This window comes from Fulmarus glacialis, unplaced genomic scaffold (genome assembly GCF_000690835.1).
Source record: "Fulmarus glacialis isolate BGI_N327 unplaced genomic scaffold, ASM69083v1 scaffold13538, whole genome shotgun sequence".
Taxonomy (NCBI): Eukaryota; Metazoa; Chordata; class Aves; order Procellariiformes; family Procellariidae; genus Fulmarus; species Fulmarus glacialis.
This window is the reverse complement of record NW_009229027.1, coordinates 14,759-25,759: the sequence shown is the minus strand read 5'-3', so window position 1 is coordinate 25,759 and position 11,001 is coordinate 14,759. Positions and strand designations below refer to the sequence as shown.

General features: G+C 41.9%; 1 protein-coding gene across 1 annotated transcript in view; it reads left to right on the top strand.

The window, feature by feature from the left end:
* The first annotated feature begins 7,155 nt into the window (after positions 1 to 7,155).
* The window catches only part of MAB21L3 (mab-21-like 3 (C. elegans)), a 17,379-nt gene continuing 13,533 nt past the window's right edge, over positions 7,156 to 11,001 (top strand). Inside the window, exon 1 of the mRNA XM_009583705.1 lies at positions 7,156 to 7,203. Coding sequence (XP_009582000.1) covers positions 7,156 to 7,203 — 48 coding nt within the window. The remainder of the gene's footprint in view (positions 7,204 to 11,001) is intronic.

The following is an 11,001-nucleotide window of genomic DNA, read 5'->3' as shown; positions in this document are numbered from 1 at the left end:
CTTTCTCCTGCTGCCTGCTCTTGATGACGACAAGTTTTTAGAAGTTGCCGACTAAAAGAATAGCATACATATTTGCCAGACACAGCTTGGACTGGAGGCTGTTAGCTCATTTTCCAGTGACTGAAGTTAGAGTGTGTGGCAATGCAGGTCATGATCTGATCTGTCTAGAAATTCTCTGAAAAGACTTGACTGAAGCCTCTGTTGAGATTCTTTCTCAGACGAGGCTGGTTCTCACTAGTTTGTCTGCTGAATCTCTTGATCTGCTCTGTGGTATGTGTATCATACTTTTAGTAAAGAGCATCTCTTTTCTCACTTCTGCTGGTGCTTTCATTCTCATTTGTATTGTAATTGTTCCCTCAGCAACTGTTTCGCTTAGGGCCCTTGCACCATAGAGTCTCAGTGATTCTCTCCTCCCCTCCTTTCTACCCACCCAAAGCATGCAGTTGTTTGGCCATTTCCCTGTGCTTTTCTTGAGACACTTCTACAGGTATACTGACAAAATATTCCTTTATCCTGATTGCTTCTTCAGCTTCTCCTTTCCATCCCCTCCTCAATGACATTTTACCCTCCAAACACAACATAGTGTCCAAGTTGACTTGGCACTGGTGATTTATTCAATTTGCTTCAAACTGCCATAGACTTAAGCAATAAGTTCTGAATTGGGTCAATTTGGACACAGTAGCAAAGTGTAAAAATAATACAAGCTAACATTGTTTGTGCTCTGGAGGGCAGCTGCAGAAAAAATACCAGCTCCTGGAAATGCTGTGGTCCAGTCTGATTCAGCCCGTCATATAGACGGAGCATCATTGCAAGCGTGCTCCTTGTTTTGGCTCTTGTAAATCTTGGTTGTGATCTGTCTGTCCCAGAGTTATTGTGCCTCTAGATTTAAAGTCCTTTTTCTGACAGCTGAAAATAATCAGTCTACCAAGAGCAGAGCAAACCTATGCTGAGATCAAAAATGAGGCAGCTTTTTCTCACCTGCCAAGACTTCCAGTTCTGAATGTTTTTCCAGTTGCACTGTGCTCTGCCAAACATCATGTTTTCTCCAGATGCCATTCTTCTAACCATGTGTTTAAATCAGTGAGACTTCTTGGTATTGAGTGTTTCCTTTTTGGCATTCAGGCCATTTACCTAGGCATATAAGTAAAAGTGCTGGAAGGCTCCTGTTTTTATGAATGTTGGCCACAGGTAGTTTTACAAGATGGTGGGACATCCTGATTGAAACAATAGATTAGTGGTTGTAGTTTAGTGATGGGTAAAACATAGTGATAGAGGAAAAATATCCTTTGCAGATCCTTGGAAATGGTCTAATGAAATATTTTATGTTTAAATCATGATGGAACTGAACTTGTACAGTTCCAGAGGACAATACAAGGATTTAGAACTCAAAATGCCAGTTTTCCTGCCCAACATCTCAGTCAACTCTCCCGGGAGCCTCAGAACTGATGCAGCCAGGGCTCCCAGGTTCCTGCCACCCTCTGAGCTGACCATTATGCACTTGGAAATTTCCAGACTCTGAACAGCTCACCACACTGGGTGCCAGTGATCTTGGCAATACTAGAAGCCCTGCTATATGATTTATATTTGCTACCCAGTGGCTTGCTTCTTAACAACAGCTGCAAAACTGACTGGATTCTTGTGAATTTGCTAGTTGAAGCTGGTCAGTGATGGGTAGCAGCATCATAATCTCAGCATTTTTCAGAATTTTCTGCATCCTTAGCTAGTGATAGTGGAGTGATCACTTTCTTTGGAAATGCTATGCCGCAGCCTGAAAAGATTCAGGTTGTAAATAATTTTGGATTTCAAAACTCTTCCCAGGTTGAGAAAACTCGTTTCTAGCAAAAGCTATCTGCCTTTTTCTGACATGTCCGGTCTGGCTACAAATGGAAAAAAGATATCAGGCTTGATAAACCACTGGACATGATCCAATGCTATGCTTAGTTTGGAAAGGATATAAACCTTTAACTTACTTCATATGAAGTGCAGGCCCAAGGCTAATGTGAGAATGTGTGGCAGTGAAACAAGCAGCATAGGCATTTGGAGGATTTTTGAGCCTGCCAAGTATTGATCGGTGAGGGGTGGGAATGAGTGGAGAAGCATTTCAGTTTGGCATGCATTTGTGATTCTGATGCTGTCACAATGAATTAGCAGTGCTTTCTTTTCCCTGTAGTCCATCCCAGGCTTCTGTCATTGAAGCATCCCCTTTGCCTGTATCTACTTGTTAAAAGACAAAGTGAAAAAAACCTAATAAATTCACAGAACTTGTGCCCCAAAAAAAAGCCTGATTATGTGATGCTAGTATCCTCTCAGTGGAGACTCTGAACAGTACTGAACCATCGCTGCTAAAGACTGTTAACAGCATAAATGTTATAGGGGATTCAAGCTACAATTACTCATTTTGTACAGTCACTTAATCCACTAATGGGGAGAAATGGGGCAACAGTTTAAGAAGGGAAGAGAACTGTCAGAGATTATTAAATCTACTGGGATGATTTGTTTTGGTAGTCTCTCTTGACCCAAGTACATGCTTCAGCTAATGCAACAGACTTAATGCCTCTGGTAATTAGAGCAAGAAGTGATGGGTCATCATTAGCAACTGCAAATTAAGAGTTGTATTTCATCTGGAAGGCAGCATCTTCAACTGGGCTTATTTGTTGCCGCTGCAGATCATCTGTAAGTCACAAGTGGTTCATTGGACTGACTCGTTTGTGTGATTTGGTAGAGGCTTTTTAATACATGCTTACTGTTCCGTACGAGTAGTTTTTCTCAATAGTTGCCAAACAGAAAATGCCACAATATTGGACTTCCCCATACAGTTAATACTACAGCTCTTATTTACATGATATTGGTGATTTTTTTTTTTTATTGTTGTACAGTTCACAGTTCAGATTATTTTTGATTGTAGGTTTGAAATATATTTGTCATATCTATGAAACTGATGTGTGAAGAAAGGAAAGCCAGGCAGGCATGGAAAGCATCAGTAATTGGCAGCTTCAGAAGATACAAGAGCCAATCTAATACCATTCAAGATATATATTCACAGAATACTTTTATGTGGGTTTCACAGATCCACAATCATATTCAGTCCTGGATATTGCCAAAGGCATGAATGAAGATGATATATCATAGATTTGGTATTTTTGCAGATACTAGGAAATTCCTAAATCCTCTTAGAAGAATACCAATAAGCAAATGAAGACACCGGTACAAAGGAAATTAGCCACAAACTGAACTTCATTACAAGGTGCTATGAGGTGGGCACTGAAATAAAAAAAATGGGGGTGTGCAATATAGCTGAATCATTTTTCAGATGAACTTATGCAGATCAGCAGGCAGGGAACTATGACTTGAGCAGACCAAGATATTGAAGCGTGGCTTGAAAATGCTTGAGAACAGCTGCATAAATCAATGGATGCTCATCAAGCAGAATTTGGGGGACTGTCTGTGGTCAGCTAGCTATGTAAGTGATGCTGATAACTTCCTGAGGGACACAAAAGAGAGAAGGATGGTTGCAGTGCCCTCAGCAAAAACTGTGTGAGGGTGAGCTTCCCTCTCAGAAATACGCCTAGACCCCAATGGGGGCTTAAGCCTCTTTCAAAAAGCAGGAGAAAAGAAAGGGATTCAGAGGTGTCAGAAAGGTAGCCATTCTCAGTGCAGATGGGAATCTCCTTAGAAATAAGTATACTTGGGGAATTTACTTCGTTAAATTCACAAAGCTCAAAAGCTCTTTAGCAGGGCTCAGATCCATGATATCTGATGGATTGTGAGCTAACTAGAACTGAAGAGGCCTCTTCTGTTTGCATCTTTATGTCATTGCCTTGGCTTCAGCGGGGTTCTTTGTGCTCCGTGAAGCAGTTGTGAGCTTTTTCCATCCATTCAGTCCGTGGCTGGCTCGGCCCGGGCTGACACTTGGGAGAGCTGGATGGGAACACGTGGCCCTGGCTGATACTCTGTAAAGACACATTTCTGTGGCAGGCCGTGCCCCCCCTGCTCAGGGAGTGTTAGCAGTGCGTAAGCTGCTCAAAAAGCAACAGTTAGCAAAGATTCTCCTTCAAGGAACAAAATATGCCTGGTCCTGGAGAAAGGAGGAGAGTCTAAGTGACAAGAGGGGTGTTCTTTCCTTCTGTGCTTCTCAAAGAGTGAGGAACAAGAAATAGCCTTTCTTCACTCCCTCTTGCTGGTGTGCCTGGGGCATTAAGTTGTTGTAGGTTCAGAGGAAATGTTTTCTCAGGAGATTGTGTGGGCTTGGGTCCATCTCAGGTTTTCTCCATTTATAATCTTACTTTCCTATACAAGTGCTGTCAGGATAGATGCTCCCTGAGAAGCACCAGCCTGGAGCATAGGTTTGCTTCTGTAGTTTTGGTGGTTAATTGGAGAGAAAAAAAAAAAGGCAAGCTAGAAATCCTAAGCTTTGAATGGGGTGAGCTGCAAAAGCCATGACTACTGGCTGAAGATAGATGAAGGTTTCACTGCAACAACACTGCATCAGTTCAGCAGAGCTCACTGGAAGAGCCTGGATTCTTCCCACTTTGGGTCTATGTCCTCCTTTATCTCTGCAGATTTCTCTCTCTGCACTCCCCTTTCTCTTTCTCCGTTCTGATGCAGGTTTTTCCCACAGTAATATTCTCTCCTCACATATGGGCATCTGCCTCTACTTTTCTCCTGTGTTCTGTGCTATCTTGTCCTCATGTAACAAATGAGAGTCCTTGTGATGTCTGTTTTCCTCAGTGAGGTCAAGACTGGCTGCTGTCTGCCGTACCGCCATGCTGCTTTTCTCTTTACAGAAGGGCCCGTTGCTACTCTAACCTGTACTGTATTTTGCTGTTGGTGTAAGGGCCTTTATCGGTTGCAGTATTTTCTGTCAGTTAAATAGCACTCTTCTCATCCTATAAGTAGCATAATAAAATCTATTGGCCCTCAGTGCAAGTTGTCCATCTGCTATGACCTGCATCCACTTCTTGTAACTGCTCTTCTCCTTCTTTCTTTCTTTGGATTTATTGAAGTCCAAGGAAATTATGAAGCAGCAAATTCTTACAGCTGGAGCAAGGAGTTTTCGGAGTTGAGAAAAACCTGTGCTTGTTGTTACATTTGATACTGGATTTCTTGTTGCTTTTTCCTCAGTCATCTCCCCCTGTACCTCCTTAACAGTGATGGTAAGGGAGAGTTATTTATTCTCTTCAAATGGCAGGAGCAGGCAGGAATTGTTGCTCAGATCCTTGGGCTTCAGCATAAACTTGGACTTGAACTTAAATATGCTTGAACATAAAACAAAAAGACAGTCCTTGTCCAAGACTTTATGCCATCTTCCCTCAATAAGAGGAGGGGGAGCCGGGGGACATCCAGACCCTCTTGGAGAAGTACTTCTCAATACAAAAAGGGTTATAAACATAAGGTGTGTTATTGTATACAAGAAAAATTACCAAAAACACGTTCTTAATCTGTCTGCCAGCACCTGTGACTCTGGTCTACTGTCATGAGGAGAGACCTTATAGGTGCAAGAAAGTGAGAGCCTTAATCTCCCCTTGCTTTCTAATACACGTCTGAGGTTCTGGGTATTAAAGTAATGTATGGTGGTGTTAAGGAAGTTGTCTTCTGTATGTACAGCTAGCTGCCTGAGGGGGCAGGGAGTTAATGTTTTAGGGACACACTTTTAACAGAATCTGACCTTTTAAAAGGCTCATTCTTCTCCCTTGCACACTCTGCTTTATCCCATCCAACCTGCCCCTACAAGTCCTTCCTAACCTATTATTCCACTTATCTTCTTTCAGATCCTGCCTTTTGTCTGGCTTCCCCAGCAGAGCTCACATGCACTGAAAGGTAGCCAGTAAGTCTTGAAGTGAGCAAGGATGAGGTATGGTTCCCTAAAAATTGGAGGGCTCATCTTTTTCAGTGCCCAACTCCCATGGAAGCTGGTGTGGGAAGTAAATGCCTGCATGTCTTTGTGAAGGAGTCCCCAAGTCCCTCAGCAAAAAGAGGAAGCCAGATGCCTGGGAGGCACAGAGAAAGGTTTGATTTGTAGATTCTGGGGAATCAGATGTCCTGCAGGTATTGGTACTGCATTAATGTACTTAGTATTTGACTGTTAATAAGGAACATCATGAAGGATAACTAGCAACAACAGTGCCTGCCCTGAGGTAGCACCCAGTGCCTACCCAAGTGCTGCCTTTTCCCAGCTGCTGTAGAGGTGATAAATCAGTCAAGGGATGTCAAAGTTCAATTTCCAGGGGGAAATAACGATTTTACTCAAAAGGTGGAGTGTGCCTTCCTTAATAAGGGACACTTAGCAGCATGGAATCTCATCTCTATACTCTGTCACTCCTTTCCATGTGCTGATATACCCTTTTTTCTAAAAGCCACTGACCCTCACTGGATCAATGAGGCCTGATCAATTGTTTTTCCCTCTGAATTATCCATATGGGGTTGTTAGCTGAGCTGCTGGCAGAAAACGAGAGACAGCTTTCTGTCTATTTACTGTAAAGAAAGCAAAGCAAACTACAGGAGGGGACAGGCTGCAGGATATTTACTGTCAATACAGCCGGAGAGAGAGAGGAGATATAAGGAGAGGGGAGCAGAGGCTGCAGACTGCAACCCAAATGAATGATCTGAGTGTAAAAATATCCATGCAGTTTGAGACGGAAAGTGGGTGGGTTGAAGTAAACAAGGGGTAGCTGAGAGTGTTTAACAAATGGTTTAGTGAAGGGCTAGTGAGGCAGGGAAGTACTTGTAGCACACAGAATAATAATGCTGTGCACAAGCATACTGAATCAGCAGTGCAAGCTGAAAGGCACTTGCAGATCTGCCCTGAGACAGAGCAGTAGCTGGGATGTTTTTGTGTGTGCCTGCATGCAAGACCCACCACTGAAAAGTATAAGATGAATAATAATGATTGAACTTAGAAAATAATAATTGGAGCTAGTTTTCCGAAGCAGCTGGATGTCATCATTGTAACTCAGACCAGAAAAAAAAAAATTTAAAATAAGCATACTTCCTTGCTTCTCTCTCCTGTTCTTCATCCACGGAGGAATTAGGTGACCTGAGCTTCACAGGGCAAGAAGGCTCTGAGCAGCTCACTCTGAGTGTCCCTCTACTTCCAGAGGCAGGTGAACGAGTGAAGAGTGAATTCACACTTTAGAGAGCAGCAAAGACCATCCTGCCATGAAACCATTCACAGATGAAGATGTAGAAATCTACATCCAGAGCAAGGTAAGGCTTTATCTGTCCAGATTTTCTGTCTCCCACACTAGGTGTTGATTCTGAAGGGTGCCAAACTTGACAGTTAGTTGCTTGCCTGCTGTCTTCATTTCTGAGACAAGACTGGGTGAAGTTTCATGAGAACTGTATTTCTAATGAGATTTCTAGGTTCCTGTTGCAGAATTTTATCAGGGATCTCAGCTGGTAGCCTAATTTTTCAAGGTGCTTGTCCTCTTCTTTTTCACATGTCCTGAATTTTTGCTCCCAATCTGGAATTCCAGATGTGACACTAGCTGTAATTGCCAGCATTTAATCTAAGGAAAGGTCCTTGCCTCTCTCCTTGTCCAGTGGTCTTGGCTTGACAGAAACAAGACTGAAACCACACCAGGGGCTGCCTCTAAGAAAGATGCACATGGGAACTAGAGAGAGAGACAGATATTGTTAGAATTTACCCATTGGTCTGTCACCTCAGCTAAGGATACTTCTCTATATACCATGATTAAAGTGACATTCCTCATTAGCACATGCAGGCTGGAACCACGTTTTCTATTTTATGAGATATTCCAGCATTCGGGGTTCTTTTCCCATTATGAAATGAAGTAAAACAGAATAAAGTCATCAGTGAAACAACACTGTTTAATAAAAGTAACTCTAAGTGAGCCAGAACATTTTTTAAAGCTGACATATTTAATCACAGTACTTAGCTGGTTCCTATTTTATAGTCTGCTTTCCCCAATAAAATGCAAGACACCAAAGTGAAAAATCATTTCAAAATGGAAAACTGTAAGGCTTTCTTTTCTGTAAAGGATGAAATATTCTAGTATCATGAAGGGGCTGGTAAGAAAGGTTTGTTTTCTCTATGGAAATGTTTTGGTGACAAGTAGGTGTATTTCTGTGAGAACTTTCATTTTCAGCCATGCAGTGTTGTGCACCAGAAAATCATTCCATCAGAATCTGTTCAGTGAGCTATAATAGTGAACGCTTCTCTGAAGATTTATAAAACGGAGCTACAAAGGAGGGAACAGAGGGAAGCCATGCACAGGAAGATGCTCATATGACTGCCATAAGTACAGGGAACAGAAGCAGAGTGTAGTTAAGTGAGGCTCATAGTTGCCAATATTTTAGGTTCTACTGAAAGTCTGTATTCTAGCAGCCCTCCAGCTCTGATGGATTCCTAGTTTCTGCCTGCTCCTGAGTCCAAGTGAGGCTGCCTAACCTTCAGGCAGCCACAGTTCTGCCAGTAAAATGCTGCCTGTTTTTGAAAATAGGTCAACCACCTGGTGCAATGAATCTCTATGATACCAAAGATTTCTTCCTTAAGCCACTAAGCAAAGGAAAAACTCAAGTGCATATGGAGTGGATGTGACTGGGTAAATAAGAACAAAAGCAAATGTTCTTAACATTCACCAGTCATTCTCAGTCCTGTTTCCTTCCTCCATAATAAAACCTTAATCAACCTTGTTGTTCTGGTTTTGTGCATTTGTTTTGGCCTGATTTCCAAAGTTAAGACCTGGTAAGGGGGGACACCAGTAGGTGGTAGAAGTAGCTGTCCAACAAAGAGCTTATTCTGCCTCTTCTCACAACATGTCCATGCTGGTGCTAAAGACATCTTAGATAAATGCCTTGACTGTTCAGAAGCTGCATTCATTCACTCATGTTCTGTATTCTGATTTTTATGCCTTCCCTTCTGTAGGAAGGTTATATCTTCCAATAGCATGATTAGAGAGCTAACTGGGGTTAGCAAGAGTTAGCACCATCTGTCACATGCCCTTTATTCTTTTATCCCTGCCCGAGTGATGAGCAGTACATGCAGAAAGAGGTGTGTAGTGGTACCTCCCTTAATAGTTTTTTTGAGTCTGTACTCTCTTAAAGATTTCATGACAACTGCTATAGCCTAGCCAGTAGGTGATGAAGGCACAATTAAATGGGGCCAGGCTAGGTTGGATGGATTCTCCCAGGATATTCGAGGTGGCAGAAAATGTTTCTAGCAGGTGCCCCTTAGAGAGAACATAGCATGAGCAATGCCTAGAGAGGCACTCTTAGATCTCCATTCGAGCTGACTCACAGTGATTGTATACTTTCAACAGAAAAAATCTGGGGTTTGTGTCTAAAAGCTCTTACAGGTGGACAACTTTCTCTACCACTCATACCATTTGCTTGTTGGAGAAACCATTAGGAGTCTTGTTGAGCAAGTCAAGCTTATTGGACTGCTCTAAGGAGTTCTTCTGGATGATCAAAAACATGGCGGACAAAATAGCTATAGCTACAAATGGAGAAGTGCCATAAATGAAAGCTGAGATGAGGAGGTGAAAATGAACATGGGCTAAAATTTTTCAGTATAAATTTTCTTAAAAAAAAAAAGTATATGTAGGCTAGCTAAAACTGGTCTCGGAGAACAAGGATGAATTGGAATGAGGAGGAGGGTGAATTACTAGGGAAATTAAAAGGTATTATGTAAACATAAGGGACTTTGTGGTGTTAACATAGCAAAGAATCAGGATGTCAAGGGTAGATGAGAGCCCAGCAAAGGGAATATGATACTGCTGTCTGATGTATTTTCCATTTGAAAAACTATTCAAGCTTAGTAAAAATACCATTAACTTTGTTGGCTGGGGGGGAGGTATTCAAACCCTGCCCATCTTCAAGTTCAGTGTTAGTCAATTGCTGTTCATCGGTTAATTGATCTTAGGCAAGCACTAGTCATTTTTAGTCCATTGTATAGTCTGTTGTTGTGAAGAAGTGAATCTATCTGTCACCTCCCAGGGCTTGGGGACACATTTCAACACACTTGAGTGTTTTGTCTGACAGGTCAGCATTTGACATAAAGGTGTCCAAAAGGACTTTTAATGAAGTGCTTGTCAGTGGTATTTTCTAAAAGGGAGAAGGGTGTTGTTTAGATGCTGAAGAAGATGCTAAGCAAGCAGGACACAGGAGTTTTAGAATAGAATCACAGAATGGGTTGGGTTGGAAGGGGTCTTTAAAGATCATCTAGTTCAACCTCCCTGCTGTGGGCAGTGACATCTTTCCTTAGATCAGGTTGCTCAAACCCCTGTCCAACCTGACTGAACACTTCCAGGGATGGGGCATCCACAACTTCTCTGGGCAATCTGTTCCAGCGTCTCACTACCCTCATTGTAAGAAATGTCTTCCTTTTGCTTTGGTCTTTGATAATAACAAAAGACTGTAGCAATTATGTTTAACTGTGGCAATTACACTTGATCATTCACTTTAGCCAAGCTGTTAACGATCTAACACTCCTGTTTCATACCTGCAAATAGCCCGATTGGGGTTTTAGTTCTAGCTTCACGTGGGTTTTCATTTTCTGATCTAGGTCTTTCAAACCTCCCATCTGTTTCTGTATTTTTTTCTTGCCTGCAAACAATGAGATTTAGTAGAATATGATGAGGAAAAAGAAAAACCAAGAAAAAATTAAAGAAAATATTGCAACCAAATGAGATAAAGCATTAGGATGCAAAAAAGGACAGTAAACAGTCTCACTCTGCATAGGTAACTCTGGATGAATAAGTAATGAGGAATATGTTTATGAACTTCGTTAACAGTAGCTGAATCTCCTTCTCACTTTGGTAAATGTGTAAGGATCTTTGGGAAATATTTAATTGTCCTTTACGAACATGGTTCCTTCATGTTCCTCCTGTTGAATCTCATTGTCCATCCTTCACCTCAGTCCCTCCAAGACTCAGACCTTCCACTGAAATAATTTTCAATAAATAATTATGCTACTACTGCTTGAATTGAAGAACTATACATCAAGTCACATGTCATGGTTTAACCCCACGCAGCCGCTCACTC